General features: G+C 38.3%; 1 protein-coding gene across 1 annotated transcript; it reads right to left on the reverse strand.

Annotated features, from left to right (window-relative positions):
* Positions 1–8666: 8666 nt before the first annotated feature.
* On the reverse strand, positions 8667–9410 carry LOC128664835 (GATA zinc finger domain-containing protein 14-like). Its single transcript, XM_053719637.1, has one exon. It carries the CDS (start codon positions 9408–9410, stop codon positions 8667–8669), a length of 744 nt encoding a protein of 247 aa, XP_053575612.1.
* Between the last annotated feature and the right edge of the window lie 2542 nt (positions 9411–11952).

Below are 11952 nucleotides of genomic sequence, written 5' to 3' on the forward strand. Positions count from 1 at the left end.
GCTAATCCCGACACTTCTTCACAGAGCCCTGGTGTACACTAATAGGAGGCTTAGCACGGCTGTTTCCAGGGTCTGCACTAAAGGACCTTCACTAAGTCTCCTATAAGCATGGCTGGGGATCTGTGATGAAGAGGACGGAATTAGCGTGGCTCTCCAGCGAGCTGAAGGTAAGTTTTCTATTTAAAGGAAATAAATGAATACTGATGAATTTGTCATTATTCATTTGTTTACTTTAAATTTCATGCTGCATTTGTTTAGAAAAACGCAAACACATCATTTACCTACAGATTACCATACATATGCATATGAAACATGCACATAACTTGATGCTAATGCATCATGACATTGTGGAAGTTTGGAGGGGCAATCACTTTTTTATGTGGACAAATTGTATTATACAATTAAAAAGCTTAAGGGGACAGTCTATTCAAAATTAAACTTTCATGATTCAGACAGGGCGTGCAATTTTAAACAACTTTCCAATTCACTTTTATCATTAAATTTGCTTTGTTCGCTTGGTATTCTTAGTTAAAAGCTAAACCTTGGTAGGCTCATATGCTAATTTCTAAGTCTTTCAAGGCCACCTCTTATCTAAATGCATTTGACAGTTTTTTACAGCTAGAGGGCACTAGTTCATGTGTGCCATAAAGATAACTTTGTGCTCATGTCGTGGAGTTACTTATGAGATGGCACTGACTGGCTTAGATACAAGTCTGTCAAAAGAACTGAAATAAGGGGGCAGTCTGCAGAGGCTTAAATACAAGGTAAAAAGTGTATTTATATAACAGTGTTGGTTATGCAAAACTAGGGAATGGGTAATAAAGGGATTATCTATGTTTTTTTAAAATTTAACAATTCTAGAGTAGACTGTCCCTAATGCTAATAATTATTTAACAGCATGTTCACAGAAAATAACATAAAAAGTACAATAAAATGCATAAATGTTCTTAATTTTCTTACTTCTATATTCCCTTAATATGTGCTGGGCCTTCCAATTCAGCTCTCAGAGTATAAGCCATGCCTAGCTGGAATTTTACATTATCCTGTATCGTATATTCTCACATTGGGTTTTTACAGCCACTGCCATTGTAAGACAGAAACAGCAGTAAAAATGGGAGTGCACAATATATTTTATTGATCTATCACATTTTGAATGTCCCTGCTAATACAGTGTAAGTCTGTAGCGAAAGCTCTTCTAACAAGACATAAATTCCATAAATGTGCAGCGAGACTTTAGTGTTTTTATTTTTTCTTCTACTGGTGACGAGTTCATTATCTTCAAAGTATATTAAAGGCTCAATAGGCTGACAAAGAAATACAAGGCCCTTCACAAAAACAGCACAAATCAGAGCCCACATTCATATATAAAACTTTTCAATGTCTTTTAAATGTGATGTAGTGATTATAACTTGAAACATCGAAACTCACTTTGTTAACAAATGCTGATATTGCATAGAACGTGTTGTTGAAATTGCTTGCTTAATTTGCACAATGCCCTTGATGCTTAATAAGCTGTAAATATGTGAAGTAAAAAAATATATACTCAGGTTAATATTTTAGATTATGCATAAATACATAGAATAAACTTGCTGATAAAAGTATCATTTTATCTTCAGTTGTGGGAGACTGAAACCTTTTTGATGTGTCGTATGCAATTTTGTTGTATTGAAAGCATATAACTTTTATTCTGCTCACAAAAAATGCAAACAATCGCCTAGATTTAGAGTTTTGTCGGTAAAGACCTGCATTGCTAACGCTGCTTTTTTTCCCAGCGCACCCTTCAAACAACGCTGGTATTTAGAGTTGTCTGAGTGGCTGCGTTAGGCTCAGAAAAGGGAGCGTTGAGCATAATTTAGCTCCACTTCAACCCTCAATACCAGCGTTGCTTACGGTAGCGGTAAGCTGGAAAAACATGCTCGTGCACGATATCCACATAGGAAACAATGGGGCAGTTTGGGCTGAAAAAAAAAACTAACACCTGCAAAAAAGCAGCGTTCAGCTCCTAACGCAGCCCCATTGTTTCCTATTGGGAAACACTCTCTCAGTTTGCACCTAACACCCTAACAAGAACCCCGAGTCTAAACACCCCTAACCTTACACTTATTAACCCCTAATCTGCCGCTCCCACTATCGCTGACACCTGCATTTTATTATTAACCCCTAATCTGCCGCTCCGGACACCGCTGCAACCTACATTATCCCTATGAACCCCTAATCTGCAGCCCCTAACATCGCCGACACCTATATTATATTTATTACCCCCTAATCTGACCCCCCCAATGTCGTCGCTACCTTACCTACAATTATTAGCCCCTAATCTGCCGACCGGACCTCGCCGTCACTATAATAAATGCATTAACCCCTAAACCGCTGCACTAACATCGCCGCCACATACCTACAATTATTAACCCCTAATCTCCCGCCCGCAACGTCGCCGCTACTATAATAAAGTTATTAACCCCTAAACCTAACTTTAACCCTAACCCTAACACCCCCCTAACATAAATATAATTTAAAATAAACGAAATAATATTCCAATCCTAAAATTAAATAAATTAATCCTATTTAAAACTAAATACTTACCTATCAAATAAACCCTAAATAGCTACAATATAACTAATAGTTACATTGTAGCTATTTTAGGATTTATATTTATTTTACAGGCAACTTTGTATTTATTTTAACTAGGTACAATAGCTATTAAAGAGTTATTAAATATTTAATAGCTACCTAGTTAAAATAATTAGAAAATTACATGTAAAATAAATCCTAACCTAAGGTACAATTAAACCTAACACTACACTATCATTAAATTAATTAAATAAATTACCTAAAATTAGCTAAACTAAAATACAATAAAATAAACTAATCTATAATACAAAAAAACACACACTAATTTACAAAAAAAAAATAAAACAATATTACAAGAAGTTTAAACTAATTACACCTAATCTAAGCCCACTAATATAATAAAAAAAGCCCCCCAAAATAAAAAATTCCCTACCCTATTCTAAATTACAAAAGTAATCAGCTGTATTACAAGCCCTTAAAAGAGCTTTTTGCGGGGCATTGCCCCAAAGTAATCAGCTCTTTTACCTGTAAAAGAAAATACAATACCCCCCCCAACATTAGAACCCATCACCCACATACCCCTCTTCTAACCCACCCAAACCCCCCTTAAAAAACACTATCACTAACCCCCTGGAGATCTCCCTACCTTGAGTCGTCTTCACTCAGCCGAGCCGAAGTCTTCATCCAATCCAGGCGATGTGGTCCTCCATCCGGTAGAAGTCTTGATCCAAGAGGCAAAGAAGAGGTCCTCCATCCAGGCGAAGTCTTGATCCATGGGAAAGTGAGGGTGTAATACACACCAGTGTGTATTACTACCCTTAGGGGGCGCCTCCTAAGGCGTATTAAACAAACAAATGCTGAAGCAATAACAAAAACCTAAATTGTTACTTGTAGAATATACAAATATGCTTATACATAAATTATAAGATGTACCAACATAAAGTCCAAGTGGGTAATATTGATACAGTCCCAATCAAAAAATGGATCCAAGACACGGTAGGCAGCTCTCAGTCTTAGGATGGTCTTCCTGATAGATGGGTAACTGAAACAAGATAAAACACAGAGGTGCCAAACATGGCCTAGTATAGCCAGATAACAGAAACTAAAATCCACAAGATAGCGATTAGATACTCACAAAGGAGGCGCACCCATTGGTGCTTATGAAGCAGTCTGGAGCCTCTCAGTGGTCCAGCTCACTGGTATACTTCATGGGTCAAATTGTGGTCCTTGGTAGTGGTGGTTAACAGGTTCCTGAATGAACACAAAAAAAGCAAACCATAGCCCAGTAACGTTTAGACAAGTGAGTGGTAAACTGAGCAATCTTACTTACAAGATTCAAAGCACCAGCAGGTGCATATACTGCAAACTGGAACCAAACAGTCGCCCAGTAGACTGATCCCTCCAGATGAGAACAGGATAACTCTCAGGTGCCAGAGAGTTAGCAGCATACAAATGATAAAAAAGGTGTCCAAAAAGCAAGTGTATTTCTGTAAAAATCTTTATTAAAAAGCGACGCATTTCTCAGCTAGAACAAGCTGTTTCCTCAGGCTAAAACATTATTAAAACACATTCAGATTACACTTGCTTTATACAAACCTATACCTATTGATTAACCAATCAGATTGTTCAAACCTTAATGGTCATTAAGTGTTAGCACCTGTCTGCTGCAGGGTTGGTATGGCAACCTGGAGCTCTAACATAATTCAGTGCAAATACCAAAACCTCAGCAGACCATACTAATAACTAAAATCATCATCTGTGTACATATAATTATAATAAAATCATCATTGTGGATTGGTGATGATAAACATAAACATAACACTGTTAAAAACAGGGCTCCCATTTCCTATGGAATTGTATATTTTTTTAAAAAAATATGCTTGAACCAACTGATGATATGTTTCCCATACATCGTACTTTATACATTTATAAACAGCCTACAATGTCAGCCTTGCCATATTCTGATAAAATGTAAAAACCATGAACAACTTAGTCATACGATCAGAGCAGGAGAAAACAATGCTGTCAGACTAGATATCAAATTATTTATACAGACCCAAATCTTCCTGATGTCGACTGCACAATAGCTAAGTTTGTTTGCTGAGACCTGTATATATTACCCCCCACTAAGTATGAGGCTATTTTGTGTGCGATCCTCATAGATCAGTCTGTTTTGTCACTGTTTCAGTGAATGTTCGTTATTTGTCCAGGTTTAACTGCTGTGAACAGTATTGACTCGACGTATGGGTGTCAACTAATTGTATGGAGTAGAATCTAGCACCAATGACAACATTGGTATGTGTAGATGGGTGTGGACTAAAACCGGAACATGAGAACTTAAACCAATGGTTGTGAAGATGTTTGTGGATGGGGTGGGCTAACCTAACAGCATCAGCACAACATGTGCTATACGCACAGCCTCAGTCTTGCGTATAATGAGGTCAGCCCACACTCCCACCGTGACCGTCAGCTCTAATAACATTAGGAAATCCTATCTACTTTGCAGGGGCCACTATATCCAATGTGCGCCTGGGATGCCTGCACTCTCAAACAGAGTGCTAGCTGCAGCTCTATAACACAGACTAAACAACTGTGATAAGCATCTTGTAAGTGCTCAATTCAGAGCAATATATAAAGTGTGATTATGTGAAAATGTTAATACTTGGTGATCATATATTAGTGATTAAATATCATATTGTGTGGACCATGATGCAATTAGAGTTTAGAGTGAATAATGTGAAATAATGTGAAATAAAGTGTGATAATGTGATAATGGGAATAAAGTGATGTGCAGTTGTGCTGTGGCAATCTACCAACGTAGTGGTAGAGGGTGAAATATGAGGTGTAAATATGTGCTAAGCTAAATGACATGTGAGGTTAGACCTGATGCATGTTGTAAATACATGTGTTAGTGGTGGCATATAATGTGCTGTAAGTGGTGTGTGAATGGTAGTGATTGCTACTTGGGGAGAATATTATGTGCTGTGCTCATGTGTAAGTAAACGGCCCAATATGACCGGGCGCTTATGGTAGTGATAATCTTTATGTGGTGTGCAATTGACATAATATATATAATATAATATGATATAAGAGATACTAACCAAAAAGTAAAAGTATAAATAGAAGGACTCTCTCCAACCAGAACAGAGCCCTGACTACAGGGCTAGGGTTATGGGGTTCAGGTACAAAGATTGTATTACTTATCCCATGGCCTTATTGGTCCAAATGTATATTCATACAATATTTGTGATAACAGGCGGTGTTATTTATTTATGATAACTAGTGATAGATTGGAACACTAATCATCTCACTAGTGTGAGGATACAGTCTTCTAGTTGCGGGAGATTGGCACAGTAAGTCTGCTTTCCCAAACCATGCATCAGCACTGTCTTAAAAGTTAAATATAAAGAATTACACAACCCGGAAAAATAGTGCCTGGACTAACTAACCATTATTGGAGCATAATTGATATGGGACCCTATATGGTCCATAGTAGTGACAAATCACCCTAAAGAAAAAGCTGGAAGGAATAAAAAACTGGAAGGAGTAAAAAAGAGGGGCTCTTTTTGTGCCAATTGGGGTTAGGCAGAGGCAAATCTATTCCCTAGTAATAGAACAGAAAAAGGAGTATTCCCTATTCATTCTCAGTTACAAAATCTTATTAGTTATGCTCTTGAAGTGAGTGTTCTGGCAGTAAGTCGGATCAAAAAGAAGCCATGTCTAAATTTTCGTTCAAGCCATCAGGCTGTAGTGTGACTAATTTTTTGATCCAAAAGGATTCTCTTCTCCTAAGAGTTATTAAGGCATCCTTATTAGATCTAGATATCATCTCTATGGGTGTGATCCTCATAGGGTCTTTGTGTGTCTTGTGGAGATTCAGACAGTGTCTTGAGACACTGTGCGATTTAGATTATTTTTTTATATTGTAGGAGTGTTCAACCCATTTTTTTTGACCCTACGGCAGGTGCGACCTACGTATTGTACCCCACATTTGCAGCTAAGCAAATATATTACAAAAGATGTTTGACATGTCATACGATTCTGGATCACAAATGATTCTCCTGTAACAAAAGATGTGAACGATGATACTCTGTGTGATATGAAAGAGCACATACCACAACGTTTTCTAAAACATTTGGAGACCATATGCTTCTGTTTATTAGTGTCCCATGGAATACCTGGGAATAACTTATTATTAGTGGATTTGTCCCTGACAATTTTACTCGGGGCTAGAGCTGTTTTTAAAGTCGGGGCCCTCCTATACACTACCTTGGGATTATCACCCAAAATTAGCTTGAGGGAAGGATCATTGGTAAGGATAGACCAGTGTTTCTTGAGTATTTTGTTAACTTCAAGATGGTGAGAATTATATCTGGTAATGAAGAGAGGGGGGTTAGTGTCCTTAAAGACAGTTTGGTTTTTAGCTTTATTAATAAAATAACTCGACCTATCTTCTTTCCTAACCCTATCCATCTCCCTGGATATCAGGTCTGGAGGATAGCCTTTTTCAAGAAATCTCTCGCCAATGATTCTGGCTTGTGTATCATAATCATCAATAGATGAACAATTCCTCCTGATACGTCTAAATTGCCCGTAAGGGACATTCATTTTCCATTGTTGATAATGGTTGCTCTCAAAGTGGAGAAAACTATTACAGTCCACTTTCTTGAAAAAGGTTTTTGATGATACTTGTCCATTTGGAGATCTACCAAGTACTAAATCGAGAAATTCAATTTGTTCCTTTTGGATGTTGTATGTGAAAGAGATCCCAAAGTTGTTATTGTTCAGATGTGTGACAAAGTTACGGATATTATCCTCAGTGCCTTTAAAGATGAACAGGAGATCATCAATATACCGGCCATAGAACACCAGGTTAGCTCCAAACTGTGAATTGTAGATATACAGATGTTCAAAGCTACCCATGAAAAGGTTAGCAAAACTTGGAGCGAACCGGGTGCCCATGGCCGTCCCCTTCACTTGAAGGTAATATTTGCTCTGATAAAGAAAATAATTATGTTTCAATATGAAACTAATCAGTGTGATCAAAAAATCTACTTGTTCACCAGGCATGTATTGATCCTCTTCCAGATAGGATCGCACAGCTCTAATACCTAATTCATGTTGAATGTTGGAGTATAAAGCTCCAACATCACATGTGATCCACCAGCATTGGTCATCAAAGGTATAGTTTTTTAACTTCATCAGTAAGTCAGACGAGTCCCTTATATGGGAGGGTAGGGTTACAACAAATTTTTGTAAAAACTGGTCAATATATGCTGATAGGGAATCTGTAAGGCTTCCTATCCCAGCAATAATAGGTCTCCCTTGTGGTTTCAGGGGGTCCTTATGTACCTTGGGCAGGTGGTAATAAAAGGCCGTGCATGGGTATTTGGGGAGACAAAAGTCTCTTTCCAGTTTGGTAATGATACCCATGTCTAAGCCTTTTTGTAAAATTCCCTGAAGTAGGTCATAATACTTGGATGTCGGATCCCCACATAGCACCTCATAATACTCCTTGTCATTAAGGATACGGTCAGCTTCAGTCAGATAGTCCTGCATGTCCTGCAGGACTATCGCCCCGCCCTTGTCCGCCTGTCTAATGACAAGGTCAGATCTTTTAATGAGTCTGCTCAAAGCTTTCTGTTCTTTATAATTCAGATTGTTTTTATATCTTAATTTTTTCTGCTTTTTAGCCAGTTTTTCTAGATCTTCCAACACTAGGTTGGCAAATATCTCTATGTGGTTTCCACTGCTCTTGGGGGGAACAAAAGAGGATTTGGGCCTCAAATTGGTATGAATGTATCCGTCATATAGATCTTCTATGAGCATGCTGGGTTCGTATACCAGGCAACCATCACTAAGATGAGCATCCATTAGATCTGTAGTGATAGGTCTCATAGAATCATCTTTGAGCTTTTTTTCAGCAAAGTATTTCTGTAATGAAAGTTTTCTTACATAACTGTTGATGTCTACAAACATCTCATACATGCTGAATTGATTAGATGGGCTAAAAGATAGGCCCCTCCCCAAAACTCTAATCTCATCATCCGACAATGAATAGGATGATAGATTAAAGATACCCTTCTTGTATTTGTCTAGTTTTTCCTTTTTGCGGGTGATGGATTTACCTCTAGATCCTCGTTTCCGAATGGTCTTTTTTGTCTTTGGGGCAAGGACGGGCCCCCATGGCCTTGCCATACTGGAGGGTCCTGATGTAGGTGACCTGGCCCTAAAAAAGGAGAAGATATTTGTGGGGTGTTAGTACTCCCATTTGCACCATTTGTATTCTCCAAGTTGTGTAAGACTTGATATCTGTTGGGATGTGCGATACTGTGTTCCTGTGATCTTTGGTCAGTATCATTACATCCCATCGTATTACGATGTGATTGTTGCTTGTAAGTATTGTGGTGGTTAAGTCCTGGGCTATTAGAAGCTCCCTCATTATGTTGTTGGTAAGTGTTGAATGTGGGTGGATACATGTTAGAGGTGGAAGGATGTTCCCTATTCTTATGATAGTGTTGGTTTTGATTGTGTCCCCTTGGGTTCGCATAATTGTTGTGTGATTGGTAACTCGGTGTAGAAGTTTTATGATATGACATATTAGGGTTATATGTATTCGGGGTGGAATTAGTGTTGGTCCATGGGGAATTAGTATCCCTGTAGGGAGGACCAGGGGGTCTCCTACCTCCAATCTGTTTTTCACTCCTATTGTTTTTTTCTTCATTATAATACTCTTGGTTATGAGAGTGTCTGTTCTGGCCGTTGTGTCTTAAGGTCCTATTGACACGGTTATATGTGTAGACTAAGCCCTTGGAGTAATCATCATCATCTCTCTCCATTTTCTTATTTTTATTGTTGATGATTTGCTGTTGGTATTCATCAGCTTTATCATATGTGTTCTTTCTAAGATTTTCAAATTGAGGTGATGATTTGTGTGTATCTATTTCTTTTTGAAGGTTGTCAATTTCTAGGCCTATTATAAAGAACAGAAAGCTTTGAGCAGACTCATTAAAAGATCTGACCTTGTCATTAGACAGGCGGACAAGGGCGGGGCGATAGTCCTGCAGGACATGCAGGACTATCTGACTGAAGCTGACCGTATCCTTAATGACAAGGAGTATTATGAGGTGCTATGTGGGGATCCGACATCCAAGTATTATGACCTACTTCAGGGAATTTTACAAAAAGGCTTAGACATGGGTATCATTACCAAACTGGAAAGAGACTTTTGTCTCCCCAAATACCCATGCACGGCCTTTTATTACCACCTGCCCAAGGTACATAAGGACCCCCTGAAACCACAAGGGAGACCTATTATTGCTGGGATAGGAAGCCTTACAGATTCCCTATCAGCATATATTGACCAGTTTTTACAAAAATTTGTTGTAACCCTACCCTCCCATATAAGGGACTCGTCTGACTTACTGATGAAGTTAAAAAACTATACCTTTGATGACCAATGCTGGTGGATCACATGTGATGTTGGAGCTTTATACTCCAACATTCAACATGAATTAGGTATTAGAGCTGTGCGATCCTATCTGGAAGAGGATCAATACATGCCTGGTGAACAAGTAGATTTTTTGATCACACTGATTAGTTTCATATTGAAACATAATTATTTTCTTTATCAGAGCAAATATTACCTTCAAGTGAAGGGGACGGCCATGGGCACCCGGTTCGCTCCAAGTTTTGCTAACCTTTTCATGGGTAGCTTTGAACATCTGTATATCTACAATTCACAGTTTGGAGCTAACCTGGTGTTCTATGGCCGGTATATTGATGATCTCCTGTTCATCTTTAAAGGCACTGAGGATAATATCCGTAACTTTGTCACACATCTGAACAATAACAACTTTGGGATCTCTTTCACATACAACATCCAAAAGGAACAAATTGAATTTCTCGATTTAGTACTTGGTAGATCTCCAAATGGACAAGTATCATCAAAAACCTTTTTCAAGAAAGTGGACTGTAATAGTTTTCTCCACTTTGAGAGCAACCATTATCAACAATGGAAAATGAATGTCCCTTACGGGCAATTTAGACGTATCAGGAGGAATTGTTAATCTATTGATGATTATGATACACAAGCCAGAATCATTGGCGAGAGATTTCTTGAAAAAGGCTATCCTCCAGACCTGATATCCAGGGAGATGGATAGGGTTAGGAAAGAAGATAGGTCGAGTTATTTTATTAATAAAGCTAAAAACCAAACTGTCTTTAAGGACACTAACCCCCCTCTCTTCATTACCAGATATAATTCTCACCATCTTGAAGTTAACAAAATACTCAAGAAACACTGGTCTATCCTTACCAATGATCCTTCCCTCAAGCTAATTTTGGGCGATAAACCCAAGGTAGTGTATAGGAGGGCCCCGACTTTAAAAACAGCTCTAGCCCCGAGTAAAATTGTCAGGGACAAATCCACTAATAATAAGTTATTCCCAGGTATTCCATGGGACACTAATAAACAGAAGCATATGGTCTCCAAATGTTTTAGAAAACGTTGTGGTATGTGCTCTTTCATATCACACAGAGTATCATCGTTCACATCTTTTGTTACAGGAGAATCATTTGTGATCCAGAATCGTATGACATGTCAAACATCTTTTGTAATATATTTGCTTAGCTGCAAATGTGGGGTACAATACGTAGGTCGCACCTGCCGTAGGGTCAAAAAAAGATGGGGTGAACACTCCTACAATATAAAAAAATGATCTAAATCGCACAGTGTCTCAAGACACTGTCTGAATCTCCACAAGACACGCAAAGACCCTATGAGGATCACACCCATAGAGATGATATCTAGATCTAATAAGGATGCCTTAATAACTCTTAGGAGAAGAGAATCCTTTTGGATCAAAAAATTAGTCACACTACAGCCTGATGGCTTGAACGAAAATTTAGACATGGCTTCTTTTTGATCCGACTTACTGCCAGAACACTCACTTCAAGAGCATAACTAATAAGATTTTGTAACTGAGAATGAATAGGGAATACTCCTTTTTCCGTTCTATTTCTAGGGAATAGATTTGCCTCTGCCTAACCCCAATTGGCACAAAAAGAGCCCCTCTTTTTTACTCCTTCCAGTTTTTTATTCCTTCCAGCTTTTTCTTTAGGGTGATTTGTCACTACTATGGACCATATAGGGTCCCATATCAATTATGCTCCAATAATGGTTAGTTAGTCCAGGCACTATTTTTCCGGGTTGTGTAATTCTTTATATTTAACTTTTAAGACAGTGCTGATGCATGGTTTGGGAAAGCAGACTTACTGTGCCAATCTCCCGCAACTAGAAGACTGTATCCTCACACTAGTGAGATGATTAGTGTTCCAATCTATCACTAGTTATCATAAATAAATAACACCGCCTGTTAT

Source organism: Bombina bombina, chromosome 6 (assembly GCF_027579735.1).
Source record: "Bombina bombina isolate aBomBom1 chromosome 6, aBomBom1.pri, whole genome shotgun sequence".
Taxonomy (NCBI): domain Eukaryota; kingdom Metazoa; phylum Chordata; class Amphibia; order Anura; family Bombinatoridae; genus Bombina; species Bombina bombina.